Source organism: Ailuropoda melanoleuca, chromosome 16 (genome assembly GCF_002007445.2).
Source record: "Ailuropoda melanoleuca isolate Jingjing chromosome 16, ASM200744v2, whole genome shotgun sequence".
Taxonomy (NCBI): Eukaryota; Metazoa; Chordata; class Mammalia; order Carnivora; family Ursidae; genus Ailuropoda; species Ailuropoda melanoleuca.
The window spans coordinates 90,853,121-90,868,192 of NC_048233.1; the positions used below are offsets into that span (position 1 = coordinate 90,853,121).

Sequence of the window (15,072 nt, forward strand, 5' to 3'; positions counted from 1 at the left end):
TCTTGGCGGGGCGCCTGGGTGGTTCAGGTCCGTTAAGCCGCCACTCTCGATCTCAGCTCAGGTCTTGATCTCGGGGTCATGAGTTGGAGCCCTGCATTGTGCTCCATGCTGGGCATGAAGCCGACTTAAGAAAAAAAAAAAAAAATGAACATACAATTTCTGGGAAACTCAAGTCCATTGCTTGCCTGAAGTCAAACAACCTTAAAGAGCCTAGGCTGGGACCCAGGTCACAACGACTTATTAACTGCATAAAGGCCAACTTCACTGGGCAGATCCTCACTGAGGGCATAAAAGGATACACTCTGAAACAAGTGCCTCAAACGGTAAGTAAGGTGGTGTCTTAGGAATGGCCTAACCTTCAGTGAAGTGGTTGCTGATAAACAGCCAGGAGGTTGTCTGGCAGGTGTAGGAAGGCCCAGGAGGAAGGCCTGTTTCTGCTCACTCACACACCAGCCATGCTCCTGATGTAATGACTTAGGATTGCAGTGAAGGACATTTTGTCATTATCACCATCACTGCAAACTCAGTGGCCCCAAGTGTCTCCTATGACTCTGCACCTAGAAGTCACTTCCACACACCTTGGAGGATTGATAGGACGGAACTTAGATAAGCATATGCAAATTAGTTCTATCAGAGAAAGAGAGGTGAATGTAAGTGGTTAGGAGCGGCCAGAAGTGGGAGGACGGCAGACTGTTTTACAAAAAGCAGCATATATAAGAGAAAGTAGAGAAACACCCCACTTTCCAACACAGGGATCTGTGCACGAGACCGTATACTGGACAAGAGAGTGGGATGACCTGGTTCACCCTCCACATCCTGCCCCTTCTCTGGGCTGCGGCTGGGACCAGCACCTGGACCCGAAGCTCATGCTGTGAGTATGGTGTTTCTTCCAGAAAGGTCAGGGAAGCAGTTCCCCCGGGGACAGGGGGAAACCTCACACACGGAGGTCTGCTGAGGAGAAAGTGACTGAAAACAGCAATCACTGCAGGAGTTCAAAGTGGGTGAGTCAGGGTGAGTGCCTGCTTCATCTTTCCTGGCCAAACAGCCTACGTTCTTGGAGAGGCAAGTCTATGCATTTTACCTTAAGAGATGGACATACTGGTGCAGGAATGATGGCTGGTGGCACAAAGAGAGATGCTCAGAGCTGTTCTGAGTAAGTGCCACTGCTGAGGGGGGGAGGTGTTGGTACTCGCCGAGGACAGGTCATATCTCAAGTCTTCCATATTTTTCACGTAAGACTGAGAAAAAAAGGGGGTGCCTGGCTGGCTCATTTGGAAGAACACGGACCTCTTGATCTCAGGGTTGTAAATTTGAGCCTCAAGTAGGGTGCAGAGATTACTTAAAAATAAAATCTTTAAGTGGGGGGTCACCTGGGTGGCTCAGTCAGTTGAGTGTCCAACTCTTGATTTCAGCTCAGGTCACGATCTTAGGGTCGTGGGATCGAGCCCTGCATTGGACGCTGCTCTCAGCAAGGAGTCGGCTTGTCCCTTTCCCTCTGCTCCTCTCCCTGCTGGCCCACAGGCTCACACACACACACACACACACACACACACACACTCTCTCTCTCTCTCTCAAATAAATAAATAAATTTATATTTTTTCAGGATTTTATTTATTTGAGAGAAAGAGAGAGAGAAGGGAGGGGAAGGGCAGAAGGAGAGGTAGAGAGAGAATCCCAAGCCGACTCCATGCTTAGCAGAGAGCTGGACGTGGGGCTCGATCCCAGGACCCTAAGTTCAGGTCCTGAGCCAAAATCAAGAGTCGGACACTTAACCAACTATACCACCCAGGCACCCCCAAAAAATTAACTTTAAAAAAAAGAGTGAGAAAAAACTGCAAGGAAATTAGTGATTTCTAGGAATATGCTAGAAATAATATGAAATGGCCATGAGCCATATTGCTTGAACTTCCTAAGTCAGAAACCACTTTGATAAATATAAGGGTTATTTGAGAAGATGTTGGGTCTAACTGGCCTCAAAAGAAAAATCTCAACGTTTTCTCCATCTCTCTTTAATAAGCACCCCCCTCCAAAAATAATAATAATAATAATAATCACCCCCACAGAGGGTGTCCCTGAGAATACTAATGCTAACTAATCCCATCTTCTAACAGACAGACACTTGGGAAACATGTTTCTGAGATGAGAGAGAGAGGATTAGGGGTTTACTAAATGACTTTTCTCCTCTCAGCGGTTCCCCTGGCACAGCAGTCCTTGGTTGATGGCATACAAGTGCTCATGGAGAACTCTGTGACCAGCTCCGCCCACCCAAATCCCAGCGTCCTGATTGCCATGAACCTGGCCGGAGCCTACAACGTGGAGGCCCAGAAGCTCCTGACTGACAAGCTCATGGCCAGTGACACAGCCGGTGAGAAGTCAGAGCCCCTCCACGTGCTCCCTGATTCTCCAGCCCCAGATCCCAGCCCCGCGCCCCCCCACCCCAATGCCACCTGCGACAGTACGTGAATCACCCAAACGTCTTTCCCTATGCACCTGGAAAGAAAGGTGTGTGCAGTCAGAGCATTTGTAGAGCTGGACAGGAAAGCAGAAGCAGCCATAGCCCAGATGTGAAAAGAGCAGGCTTGCAGCTCTGGCCCCACCACTTACTAACTCTGTGACCCTGAACAGATCTGCACCAACCTCACTTCTTCACCTGCAAAATACAGATGATTCTAATAACAAGGACATTAACAGTAATAATAACAATGATAATAATAATCAAATCTCAGTTCTGCCTACTTCACAGGAGTTGCCTTGAGGATCAAGTTAGATAATAAAGTTATTTTCAGGTATGAATCTGTATGGGTGCTCTTGCTGCTTTTCTAAAATAGATACAGGGGATTCCTGATGAAGTTGCCAAGTCACACAGTGGTCACCAGGTTAAACACTCCTTGAGCATTTTTCCATACTTCTTTGCTTAAGAAAAACAAGATCAAAAAACTATCTAGAGGCACCTGGCTGGCTCAGTGGGGGTAACACGTGGCTCTTGATCTCCAGGTTATGAGCTCGAGTCCCACACTGGGTGTAGAGATTGCTTAAAAATAAAATTTAAAAAAAAAAAAATCCAATCGTGTTATTAAAAATCAAAATGATCTGGACAAGAAGCAGAGAGCTCAGCCCTGGCCCCTGGCACACTCTCCCCTGAGAATATCTTTGTGACTATTTTGTTCTCTCCTCCACAGACCTAACCATTGGTCAGCTCGCCCTTACTATCATGGCCCTCAACTCCTCCTGTAAAGACCCTGGGAATAAAGTATCAATTCTACAGAGACAAATGGAAACCTGGCCACCTTCAAGTACGACCTCATCAGAAGGGAGGGGAGACTGAGGCAAATGGTCCTTCCTGAGAATATTAAACCTGGAAAGAAAAAGATGGGTGTGTGGAAAGTGAGGGAAGAGACAGAAGTTACCTCCACTCAGGATCCCTCAGATAATCCCACCATGAGATATTCATTTCTATTCCAATGAACTAGAGAAGACCACTATCCCGGGGACACAGACTTATGCCACCACCTGAAGACAGTCATTCCTTTTATTCTCTTGTCCTGCTGGGTGACATTCTTATTCTGAGAAATGTTAAAGCTAGCTTTTGCCAATAGGGAGTCTTCCTTTTTGGACAAGTTCTCTAGAAATTTTTACTTAAAATGTTTGACTTTTACCTTTTTCACAAATGTCCTCATTATGGTGAATGTTAATCTCACAAAGACCCTCTGTCCCCTTCCCAGGCCCCGATGCTCCAGCTCCAACCTTCTATGGGCCCAGTCTGGCAGTCCTGGCACTGTGCCAGGAGAACCCAAAGACAGCCTTACCCATAGCAGCCCGCTTTGCCAAGATCCTGAGGTTCAGTTCCTCCCCCTTCAATATGGGTAAGTTGGTTGCCACTTCCAAACACTGCCCTCAGCTGGGAACATCAAGGGCACTCAGTGTGCGAGGGGGGCAGGAGGGAAAGGTGGGGGGCAGCTTTCCATGGAGGAGGAGCCGAGGATCATGAAAATGTCTGCAGATGGAAGGCACTTAACAAATATTTGTTGGACATGTGAATTAAGGAATAAATGAAAGGGAGACAGTAAAACAAACCAGGACAATACTTGAAATGTCTGACAATAACAGAATCTCTACTGGAAACAATAAACAAGTCACCCAAGTCAGCGGTTATTCCCAGGCAAATTCTTAAATGATTAAATCAATGTCTAGACTCAGTCTTACCCTGAAACCTTTTTAAAGATTCATTTATTTATTTAGAGAGAGAGAAAGAGAGCAGGGGGAGGGGCAGAAGAAGAGGGAGAGAGAGAATCTCGAGCTGACTTCACACTTACCGCAAACCCAGACACCGGGCTCCATCTCATGACCCTGAGATCATGACCTGAGCTGAAACCAAGACTCTTGGTGTCTGTCAGTTCAGGAGATTTGACTTCTTGGCCAACATTGGTTTCAACAACATTGTCATCCTTAATTAGGTTATAGAAATTCAGGTGGAGATTACAGTAGGGAGAAGAAGATCAGAGAAAGAAGTCATCTGGCAAGTCTTTCATTTGTTCTGTCTTGTCCTGCCAGAGCTTGCTCATTCAGTCCACATACACTTTCCCATGCAAATAATGAAAATGACCCTGTGCCGGGTGCTCTGGGGGGTGCAAAGTTCCCACCATCCAGGAGCTCATGGAGCACAGTAACAACAAAACAGAGCAGAGAGTACTGAGATTGCAAAACAGGTCCAAACAACACAGGCTAAAAACGTTCAGAAAAGTGGGGTGCCTGGGTGGCTTAGTCAGTTAAGTGTCTGACTGTTGACCTCAGCTTGGGTCTTGATCTCAGGGTTGTGAGTTTAAGCCCACATTGGGCTCCATGCTGGGCATGAAGCCTACTTTAAAAAAAAAGTTCAGAAGAGAGACTGCACCTGTGGCACTGGACAGACCAAAGAAGGCTTCACTGAGAGGTGGTGATGGCTGGGTCTTCAAGAACTGGTGACATTTTTAAAAGATAAACATTGGGACAAGAAAAATGAGATTGAATAAAGCACCGGTCTACATAAATTAAAAGCATGAGCTGTGGAGTCATACAGATCTGGGTTCAGGTCTTGGCACTGCTACTTACCAGCTGTGTGGCCTTGGGCCATCCTTGGCCTCTATGAACCTCCATTTCCTTATCTCTTCAATGGAGTTAATTATAGGTCCTATTTCACAGGTTGTCCTGAAGAATAACGGAGATAATGTAGCTGGAAGACAAAAAACACACAGTAAATGTTAGTTGTTCACACTGTTGTGGTGATGGCTGTCTTACCCACCCCCCTCCAACTGTGCTTCACAGACACAGGAGCGATGGCGACCTTGGCTCTGACTTGCATGTACAACAAGATCCCAGAAGGTTCAGAGGAGGGTTACAGAATTCTGTTCAGTCAGGTACTAGAGGAAGCCGTAAAGAATATCAGCTTGAGGATCAAAGACAATGGCATCATTGGAAACATCTACAGTACTGGCCTTGCCATGCAGGTAAACATATCACCCATGCTCTTTGTTGGGTCCATGCCAATACTAGGTTGTGTTGGATAAGATTATTGGATTGCAGGATCAAGAGACCAGGCTTCTTGTAATATCTCTGGGAAAGACCAGCTAGTATGACCTGAGGTACATTCCTTGTGGTGTTTGTCCCAGTTTCTCTACTGGTAAAATGCAGGTGTTAATTCCTCCCTACCTCATAGGTAAAGTGTGAAAATAAAACTATATGAATTCTTTTCTCTTTCTTGGAAAAAGAAATAAATCCCAGAAACATATCAGGTTATTACTGATAATGATCAGTTTGTTCATAATAATTATAGATTGATGAAAATTTGATGTATAAAAAATAAGGTCCTCAAAAAAATGGAACTTTCTGATTCCATCTTGCCAGTCCAGTGTTCTTTTTCCAGCCCTTTATCTTGATCCAGAAAATGTGGGCTTGTGTTCAAACTGATTAGTGAAAACAACCTAAAGCTGACTTGTCAAGCTCTTTTATAATCTCGATCTCATTTCAACCTCACACAGTGGTCTAAATGGCAGAACCAGGTGTGTCTGGTACCGTGTCCATACTCAATCCTATGTTTCCCTAGTATAGATCCCAGGCTTGGATTCCATAAGATGCTGCTTGATATATCTCCAAATGCAACGCCTACTGATTAGGGTTGATTAGGGCAGCATCCTCCCATGGAAGACATACTAATGAGAGTGGGGAGAGATAACAACTAGACTCAGAAATTAAAGGGTCATCTGTGGCCAAATCCTCTAGTCCAAACTGAGAAGTCTGTGCTCCAAAGTCCCAAAATGCCTAATGTAATTCATAGAAAAACTATATCACGACCCTCTCAACTCAGAAAGCCCAGGAAACAGAGAACCATGGAATTACAATGCCAGCCCTAACCCTAATACACCTCTGGACTAGTGGTAGAAAAAAACCCTTTTGGGGAGAGGAGCAGAGACCGGCTCTGATGTTCTACACATTAGAAATTAGCAAAGGACATAAACAGACTAGAAATTAGCTCATGTTAAACATAAAAGTAAATACAAAATCCCCACTCCAATGTGCCATGTATAGGAGCAACTAATGAGAACAACATCAGCTTCCAGGTCACGTTAAGGTGAATGAAGATTGGCCATGGGAAAAAAGACTGTTACCATGGCTGAATCAGCCGAGAACAATCCCGGGGCTCAGGTCTAGAAAGTTTTGTGAAATATCAGAGGCAGTCTGGAAGGGATATAAGATGGGTTTTATCTATGACTCACTTAAAATAAACTTGTTCCCCCTTAGTGCCAGACAGAGAAATGTTTGCTTTTTGCTTTTGCTAGTTTGGTTTTTGAATTCTGTTTGGGATTTTATCACCCACAGGGTACACTCTGATAAGCTGTACCTAAGAATTAAAGCTTTATTTGTGAAAAGACAAGACCTCATCCTTATCCAGATATCACAGGTCATATGGATTTCTAACCAGTTAGGATACATAACCTCTCCCTACTCGAGTTATGGCACATATCTAGAGTTTACCCAAACAGCCTGAAGTCTGAAATCACCAGATATCTAATACGCAACTTTTTTTCTAATTTTAAATGTGCTGGTGTGGAAAAGCAAATGGCTCTCAAGATGTCACAACTTGAGTTTGAATCGCAGATCTGCCACCATTGTGGGCAAATACTGAATTTCTCTGAATTTCACTTTCCCCATAAAAACAATGTTGCGAAGGTATTTTTTTTTAAAGATTTTATTTATTTGATAGAGAGACAGGCAGCCAGCGAGAGAGGGAACACAAGCAAGGAGAGTGGGAGAGGAAGAAGCAGGCTCCCAGCGGAGGAGCCTGATGTGGGACTCGATCCCAGGACTCTGGGATCACGCCGTGGGCCAAAGGCAGATGCTTAACGACTAAGCCACCCAGGCGCCCCACAAAGGTATTTTTTTTAAAAATCACAAGCACCATGTGGTACCCAGTAATTGTTCATGGTCTCTCCCAGCAGAACAGCGGGGATGTGAAGCTTCCTTTTCAGCCTTTATTCATCCTCTTCCAGGATGTCAGTGCCCTTCAAGTGGCCTGGGCCACCCACATGGTTTCCCTAGGTACTCATGAGGCACGACCTCTGTTGCAGAATTTCTTCTCTTCCCTCCGTCAGTATTCCAAAGCTTTCAAAATGCCTCTGATGGGGATTTAACTTGGAAAAGATCTGATAAACATCTTCACGCAAAGTTATAATGACTTCTCACAGGGTAATGTGTTATTCCTCTCTAGAGTGTTGGCATTGGTCATGTCTTATCCCAAGGGGATACATCTTGCTTTTGTGATCTGAGAGGTGAATATGGCAAGAGAACAATATCTGGCTGCTGAGTAGTACCCACCTGATGCTTCTTCAGCCAAGCTGCCCTGTAAGGTGACCTCTGGCAAGAGCCGAGGTCCATGATTGCCAAAGCTCATAGTGACGGTCACGCCTGTCAAAACTGTCTGGTTGCTCATCAACTGTCTTTGGCTCACAGAGCCATTTCTGACTCGACTCTCTCTTCTCCCATTTCCTATTCCGAGCTTCTGGTGACTCGGTCACCGGCAATCTCATACTATCTCACAGTATGTCAAACCCCTGACGTACTATGAGGGTCATGGTCAGCACACCACTAAAGGGAGGGAGGTGGTGATGATAGCTTATATACCACACGTTACAAAATGCTTTTGCTTATTGTCCCACATCTGAAGCTCAAGTGAACCCACAAAGGTAGGCAGAAATTGTGATTTCTATTTTACTCATGTGATATAAATCTCAGCAAAGTAGAATGAATTGCTTGGTGCATTCATCAAGAATCATTTTGCAAATGACAGAAACCCGAATCATTTTTGCTTAAGAAAAAAATGGGGATTTGCTATTTCACATTATAAACTAGAATGTCCAGGGCTAGATTAAATGGTTTCAGGATTAACCAGAATAAAGGACTCAAACTGCACTTTCAGGCACCACTCTGTTTTCATTGCTCAGCCCTGGGTTTCCTCAGTGTCTCCTACTGCACGGCGTCCTCAAAGTGGCCGAGGAAGATGGTCATTAGCAGCCCAATGCTTACCTACGTGGAGAGAAAGACATGCTTCTCTCTCTGAATGTTTGTAAGTCAGGGAACGACACTGGCTGGTGTGTGTGCCCACTAATCACTGTCACCAAAAGGATGGCACTCTATGATTAGCCCAGCCCAGGTCATGAGTCCGCCCCTGTGTCCAGGGTTGTGAAGCCTCTGGCTGACTGTCCTGACATGATCACAAAATATGGGAGGAGTGCACCAAAGGGTGTGCAGAACAACACAAAAGAGCACTGCTATGTTCAGATGGCCAGATGTCCCAGACAAACACTGTCCTTGGAACTTGCTTTGACTGGGTCTCACCTTCATTCTGCATCCAAGAACTGTTTTATATATACATGCTATAAATACAGCAGCCCTAATAGTGTTCCCCAAATCTGATTGGTGCACAGATACTTGTTGTGTGACTGCTATATGACAGACCCTGAGCTAAGAGGTGGGGTGCAGCAGTGAAGAAGACAGACAATGTCCCAAACTTTTGGACTCTGGTGATCCCCAAGATTAGTGATCAAGTATATCTCTTGTAAAGTTTATACAGGCCAACTCTCAGCCATGCCTAATCAATCTCTCATTCTCTCTCCTGTCCCAGGCTCTCTCTGTGACACCTAAGCAACCTAACAAGGAGTGGAACTGCCAGAAGACCACGGACACCATACTTACGGAGATTAAGCATGGGAAATTCCACAATCCCATGTCCATTGCCCAAATCCTCCCTTCACTGAAAGGCAAGACATACCTGGATGTGCCCCATGTATCCTGCAGCCCGGGTAAGAACTCTTACCATCTGCCTTTCCTTATGTCATAAAGTGGCAACTTATGCCAGTAATTATACGCGGATCTATTTTCAGCGGCATATAGGCTTGTTATGTAGGCAGAACCATATCTGATATCCAATCCCTGAGTGCTGTGTGCAGCCTGCCCTCAAAATTCAGCCCCCATGTCTACGTCATTCAGTACACATTAAGTGAGTACTTTCTGTAGGCATAGCATTTTGTGAGACGCTGGTGAAGAGGGGAGGTCCATCCTCTTAGCAATCAGATGATATATAACTTCCTTCATTCATTTGACAAATGCACCAAACATTATACACTATCTTATGATATCTGCTCTTTACAAGGTCAGGAGATGGATATGCAGACAAAAACTACAACAATTGGAAGAATGAAATAAGCATTAAATAGGAATAGAAGCCACATGTAGTACATAGCAAAGAAAGTGTGACCAATCATTGACCTGGCCTGAGAGACTTATGAGACGAACGGAGTTGCATGTAAGCCCAGACTTGGAGATCTAAACAGGAAGCCTTGGTGCTCCTGGCACTGGAAAGGAATGGGATGGAAACATGGCACATTATCTTTTTATTTTACATATATCTATTTTTTATCCAATTAAAAATATAATACAGAGATACTTAAAATTCAAATTTTGTAGAAATATGCATGAAGAAAGTGGGAGTCCTGCACAAAAATTGTATCACTCCAGAGATAACGAGTCTTTGCAAAGATAACTCCAACTCTTCTTTCTAATCAAATACTAGTATAAAGTACTGTTTGTCTTATGTTGCATGGATTTGTTGAGATAAGCAGAGATTACTAAACTCCTTGCCTATCTCAGTACAGAGTTTATAGAGACTACAAACAAGCAACGGATCTCAACCACACCAAACATGGCCACATTCACCTAATTCCTAAGGCTGCTTACCAGTGATTTCCCAACCTTGACAAGGTGGCCACGGAGTCTTTCCTAGGATTCTACACTACAGCTGCCCAGATGTTTTTTAAAGGGTCTGAAATTCACTACCTTTGCTTCCAGACTCATAGTGTTGCCAAAAAAGCCCACACCTGAACAGAACTCAGTCACGTAAAATATGACTTAGGGCAACCATCCTCCCTTCTGTTTATAAATTCTTTTAACAAAACTAACATTCACTGTAAAACTAGCCGTCAGCTCTTCAGCTATGAACAATTCTCTAGAATGGAAATGAGAGCTTCATAGATCACACCAGTTCCTCAGCACAACCCACAAAGGACACAAAATCATTGCCATTTCTTGAAATGTTTTTAAGGATGAGTTGCCAATAACAGAGATTTTTGCACCCTTAATACAAACCCCATAACCTTTAACAAATGTGGCCTCTTCGCTCTTCACAGGTCATGAAGTGCAACCAACTCTCCCCAATCAACCAAGCCCTGTTCCCACCACAGCACCCATCACTGTCGTATACACTATAAATAACCAGCTGAGGGGGGTGGAGCTCTTCTTCAATGAGACCATGGATGTTAGTGTGAAACCTGGATCCGTGCTACTTGTCGTCCTAGAGGAAGCACAGCGCAGAAACTCCATGTTCAAGTGAGTGCTTCAAGCAGCATCCACTATTCTCCCCAGGCTCCACCTGAATTACCATTCTCTCCCTCCTTCCTCTTCTTACTTTTTTTCCCTTCTGATAATTTAACAGATCTTCATTTCATGACCCCTTGAGAAGCCTGAAATCTAGTAACAAGCAAGGCTCTGAGGAAAAATTCAATCACACACGTCAACGTATGATGGAGTTTTACGAACAGGAATTCAAAGGGGGAGAGTCCATCGTGGGTTAGAGTAGTCCGGGAAGGCTTGTGGCTTTGGACCCCATTCGAGGAATAAGTGCCATCAGGAAGATAGGAGAAGAGGGCATTCTAGGAAGAGGGAATGGCTAGAACAAAGCATTCAATACAGGAATAAGCAAGGACTTCAGGGTCAGTGAGTAGGCCAGCTTGACTAGAGAAGAGAATACCAGACTGAATCAAGCGAGTAACGTGGAAGAATAGACTTCATGGTATTGGAAAAAGTCTGAAAAACCAGGCTAAGGTGATCAGACTTCCTATTAGAGAAAGCACTGCAAGTTTCTAAGTAAGAAAAGTCATGTTGTAAAATGTTAATTGGTTCGAGAATGGGAGACAAGGAGGAGATCTGGGGCTTGCCTGAGGTAATGAATCTGTGAGGGGATGAAGACTCCATCTAGGATAAACAGATTCAGCCCAAGGAAGATGCCACTTGGCTCTGTGAGTACTGGATGCAGGAGGGTGCATAAGAGAGAGAAGCTTCCAAACTTTTGATAGGACTGTCAGGAGGAAAGAATGTCTTTCAGAGAAAAAGACTTAATTCCTTTAGACATGTCTAATTGTGGGAGTTCAAAACAGAAACATTAGGGAGCTTTTGGAGGTTTAGATGAAGGCCTAGAAAAAGAGGTCAGGACAGGCCAAAGAGGTCAGATGGTCATCAGATAGACACGATGACTGAAGTTGAGGAATAAGTAGCAGGGATAAGCTCCCAACAAAGCCACAAGTCCAGGGCACCTGGCTGGCTCAGTCAGCAGAACATGTGACTCTTGGTCTCACAATTGTGACTTCAAGCCCCATGTTGGGCATAGAGCCCACTTTAAAAAAAACAAATCAACCAACCATGATCTAAATGCCCATTTTACAGATAGCACCACATAGGCCCAAAGAGGCTAAGTAACGTTCCAAAGATCACATGATACGTAACTAATACAGTTGAGATCTGAACCCAGACTTGACTGTGAAGCTCACGTTCCTTCCACTGCACTGTCGGGAAAGGGCAGAATACAGAAATAAATCCCAAGAAATTAAATTAAACCTTGGGATGTCTTCACAGTTTGCAAGAAGAGAAAGCAGTAGAGAAATATGGAGAAGACTAAGCTCACAGGAGGAGCAGAGAGAATAATGCCAAGTCCCGGAAAGGAAAAGAGAAGAGCCTTTCAAAGGAAAGATGACATGACCCAAATTCTGCAGAGAGATGCCAGAGAGAAAGATTGACCAAGCCCAAGTGACAACTGAGTAGTATGTGGTATCCATTCCACAGGATTAGGTTCCATACACTGTGCCTGCTGTCCACAGCGCAGCTCCATAACTTCCCTACTCCCATAGACAGGTCAGGATAAAAGCTGCATTTCCAGAATACCTAGTTTTCAAATACCCTCTGAATATACCTTATTACTTCTCTGAGCTTAGCTTTAATTTTGCCTGGTTTTTCTTTTTCTGACTGTGAATGTCATAAATACATACAGTAGACAGTGGGGGGTGATGCAGAAAGAACAAAACAAAGCACCTCTGAAACTAGTGATACACTGTATGTTAATTAATTGAATTTAAATATTTTTTAAGAAAGAGCAAAACAGGGGCGCCTGGGTGGCACGGCAGTTAAGCGTCTGCCTTTGGCTCAGGGCGTGATCCCGGGGTTATGGGATCGAGCCCCACATCGGGCTCCTCTGCTGTGAGCCTGCTTCTTCCTCTCCCACTCCCCCCGCTTGTGTTCCTTCTCTCGCTGGCTGTCTCTATCTCTGTCAAATAAATAAATAAAATCTTAAAAAAAAAAAAAAAAGAGCAAAACAAAGCATCTACAGTATGTCCACAATATAATCGCTGTTGACATTTCTTTATAATTTTGTAGGTGTTTTTTTCTATGCATCTTATAAATAGTTGTGATCCCTCACATGGATGGGATAGTTATTTCATGTAAAATTTGTGTCCCACATTTTCAGTTCACAATTATTGCACGAGCGTTTTTAATGTCATTTAAAATTATTGAAAAATACAATTTCGTCACTGCAAAAAAAAATTCAATCTTGGATATTCATCCCATCACTCATGTAAGTATTCACCCATTGTTGGGCATTTACATTTTTTAAAATTTGCTTACTGATAGGTTTTTTTAAAAACTCCATTCATTTAAATTTCATTTAATTCCAAAGGAAGTAATTTCATATCCATTAGTCATTTGCAATTTCTCTTTTGAGGATGTTTTTCTTTAAATAAACATATTTTCAATTTGTATTAATTTCATTTCTACCTAAAGGCAGACATTTTTGTATTATGTTCAGTTAGCCACTGTATTGTACATTGTTAGTTTTTGATATAGTGTTCAGTGATTCATTAGTCACGTATAACACCCAGTGCTCATCACTACACATGCCCTCCTTAATGCCCATCACCTTGTTACCCCCTCCCCCCAGCCCCCTCTCCTATGAAACTCTAAGTTTGTTTCCCAGGATCCATAGTCTCTCATGGATCATCTCCTCCTCTGATTTCTCCCCCTTCAGATTTCCCTCCCTTCCCCCATGGTCCTCCATGCTATTGCTTATGTTCCACATATAAGTGAAACCATACAATAATTACCTTTCTCTGCTTGACTTACTTCACTATCCCCTCCAGTTTCATCCAAGTTGATGCAAATGGTGGGTAGTCATCCTTTCTGATGGCTGAATAATACTCCATTGTATATATCGACCATATCTTCTTTATCCATACATCTGTTGAAAGGCATCTTGGCTCCTTCCACAGTTTGGCTACTGAGGACATTGCTGCTATGAACACTGGGTGCAGGTGCCCCTTCTTTTCACTACATCTGTATCTTCGGGGGTAAATGCCTAGTAGTGCAATTGCTGGGTCATAGGGTAGCTCTATTTTTAACATCTTGAGGAACCTCCATACTGTTTTCCAGAGTGGCTGTACCAACTTGCATTCCTATCAACAATGTAAGAGGGTTCCCCTTTCTCCACATCCTCGCCAACATTTGTTGTTTCCTGTTTTGTTAATTTTTGTCATTCTAATTGGCGTAAGGTGGTAGCTCATTCTGGTTTTGATTTGTATTTCCCTAATGGCTAATGATGTTGAGCATTTTTTCATATGTCTGTTAGCCATTCATATGTCTTCTTTGGAGAAGTGTCTGTTCATGTCTTCTGCCTATTTTTTGACTGGATTATTTGTTTTTTGAGTGTTGAGTTTGAGAAGTTCTTTATATATCTTGGATATCAGCCCTTTATCTGTAATGTCATTTGCAATTACCTTCCCCTATTCCGTGGGTTGCCTCTTAGTTTTGTTGACTGTTTCCTTTGCTGTGCAGAAGCTTTTTATCTTGATGAAGTCCCAAAAGTTCATTTTTGCTTTTGTTTCCCTTGCCTTTGGAGACATGTCTTGAAAGAAGTTACTGTGGCCAGTGTTGAAGAGTTTACTGCCTATGTTCTCCACTAGGATTTTGATGGATTCCTGCCTCACACTGAGGTCTTTCATCCATTTTGAGTTCATCTTTGTCTATGGTGTAAGGAAATGGTCCAGTTTCATTCTTCTATATGCAGCTGTCCAATTTTCCCAGCACCACTTATTGAAGAGACTGTCTTTTTTTCCATTGGATAGTTTTTCCTGATTTGTCAAAGATTAGTGGACTATAGAATTGAGGGTCCATTACTGGAGTCTCTATTCTGTTCCATTGGTCCATGTGTCTGTTTTTGTGCCAATACCATGCCGTCTTGGTGATCACAGCTTGTAATATAGCTTGAAGTCAGGCAACATGATGCCCCTAGCTTTGTTTTCTTTTTATCATTCCCTTGGTGATCCAGGGTCTTTTCTGGTTCCATACAAATTTTAGGATTCTTTGTTCCAGTTCTTTGAAAAATGCCAATGGCATTTTAATAGGGATGGCATTGAAAGTATAAATTGTTCTGGGCAGGATAGA

The 15,072-nt window shown here is 43.4% G+C and overlaps 1 protein-coding gene and 1 long non-coding RNA gene across 2 annotated transcripts in view; one reads left to right on the plus strand and one right to left on the minus strand.

Moving 5' to 3' along the window:
- Positions 1-236: 236 nt before the first annotated feature.
- Positions 237-11,043, plus strand: CBLIF (cobalamin binding intrinsic factor). Its single transcript, XM_034645214.1, has 8 exons — positions 237-323; positions 753-871; positions 2,189-2,365; positions 3,180-3,293; positions 3,723-3,863; positions 5,302-5,483; positions 9,155-9,332; positions 10,716-11,043. The coding sequence occupies exons 2-8, from the start codon at positions 793-795 to the stop codon at positions 10,916-10,918; spliced, it is 1,074 nt and encodes a 357-aa protein (XP_034501105.1). The 5' UTR covers positions 237-323; positions 753-792; the 3' UTR covers positions 10,919-11,043.
- Positions 1,791-15,072, minus strand: part of LOC105242242 — a 21,637-nt gene continuing 8,355 nt past the window's right edge. The window contains exon 3 of the long non-coding RNA XR_004621247.1: positions 1,791-5,209. This is a non-coding gene — a long non-coding RNA (uncharacterized LOC105242242). The remainder of the gene's footprint in view (positions 5,210-15,072) is intronic.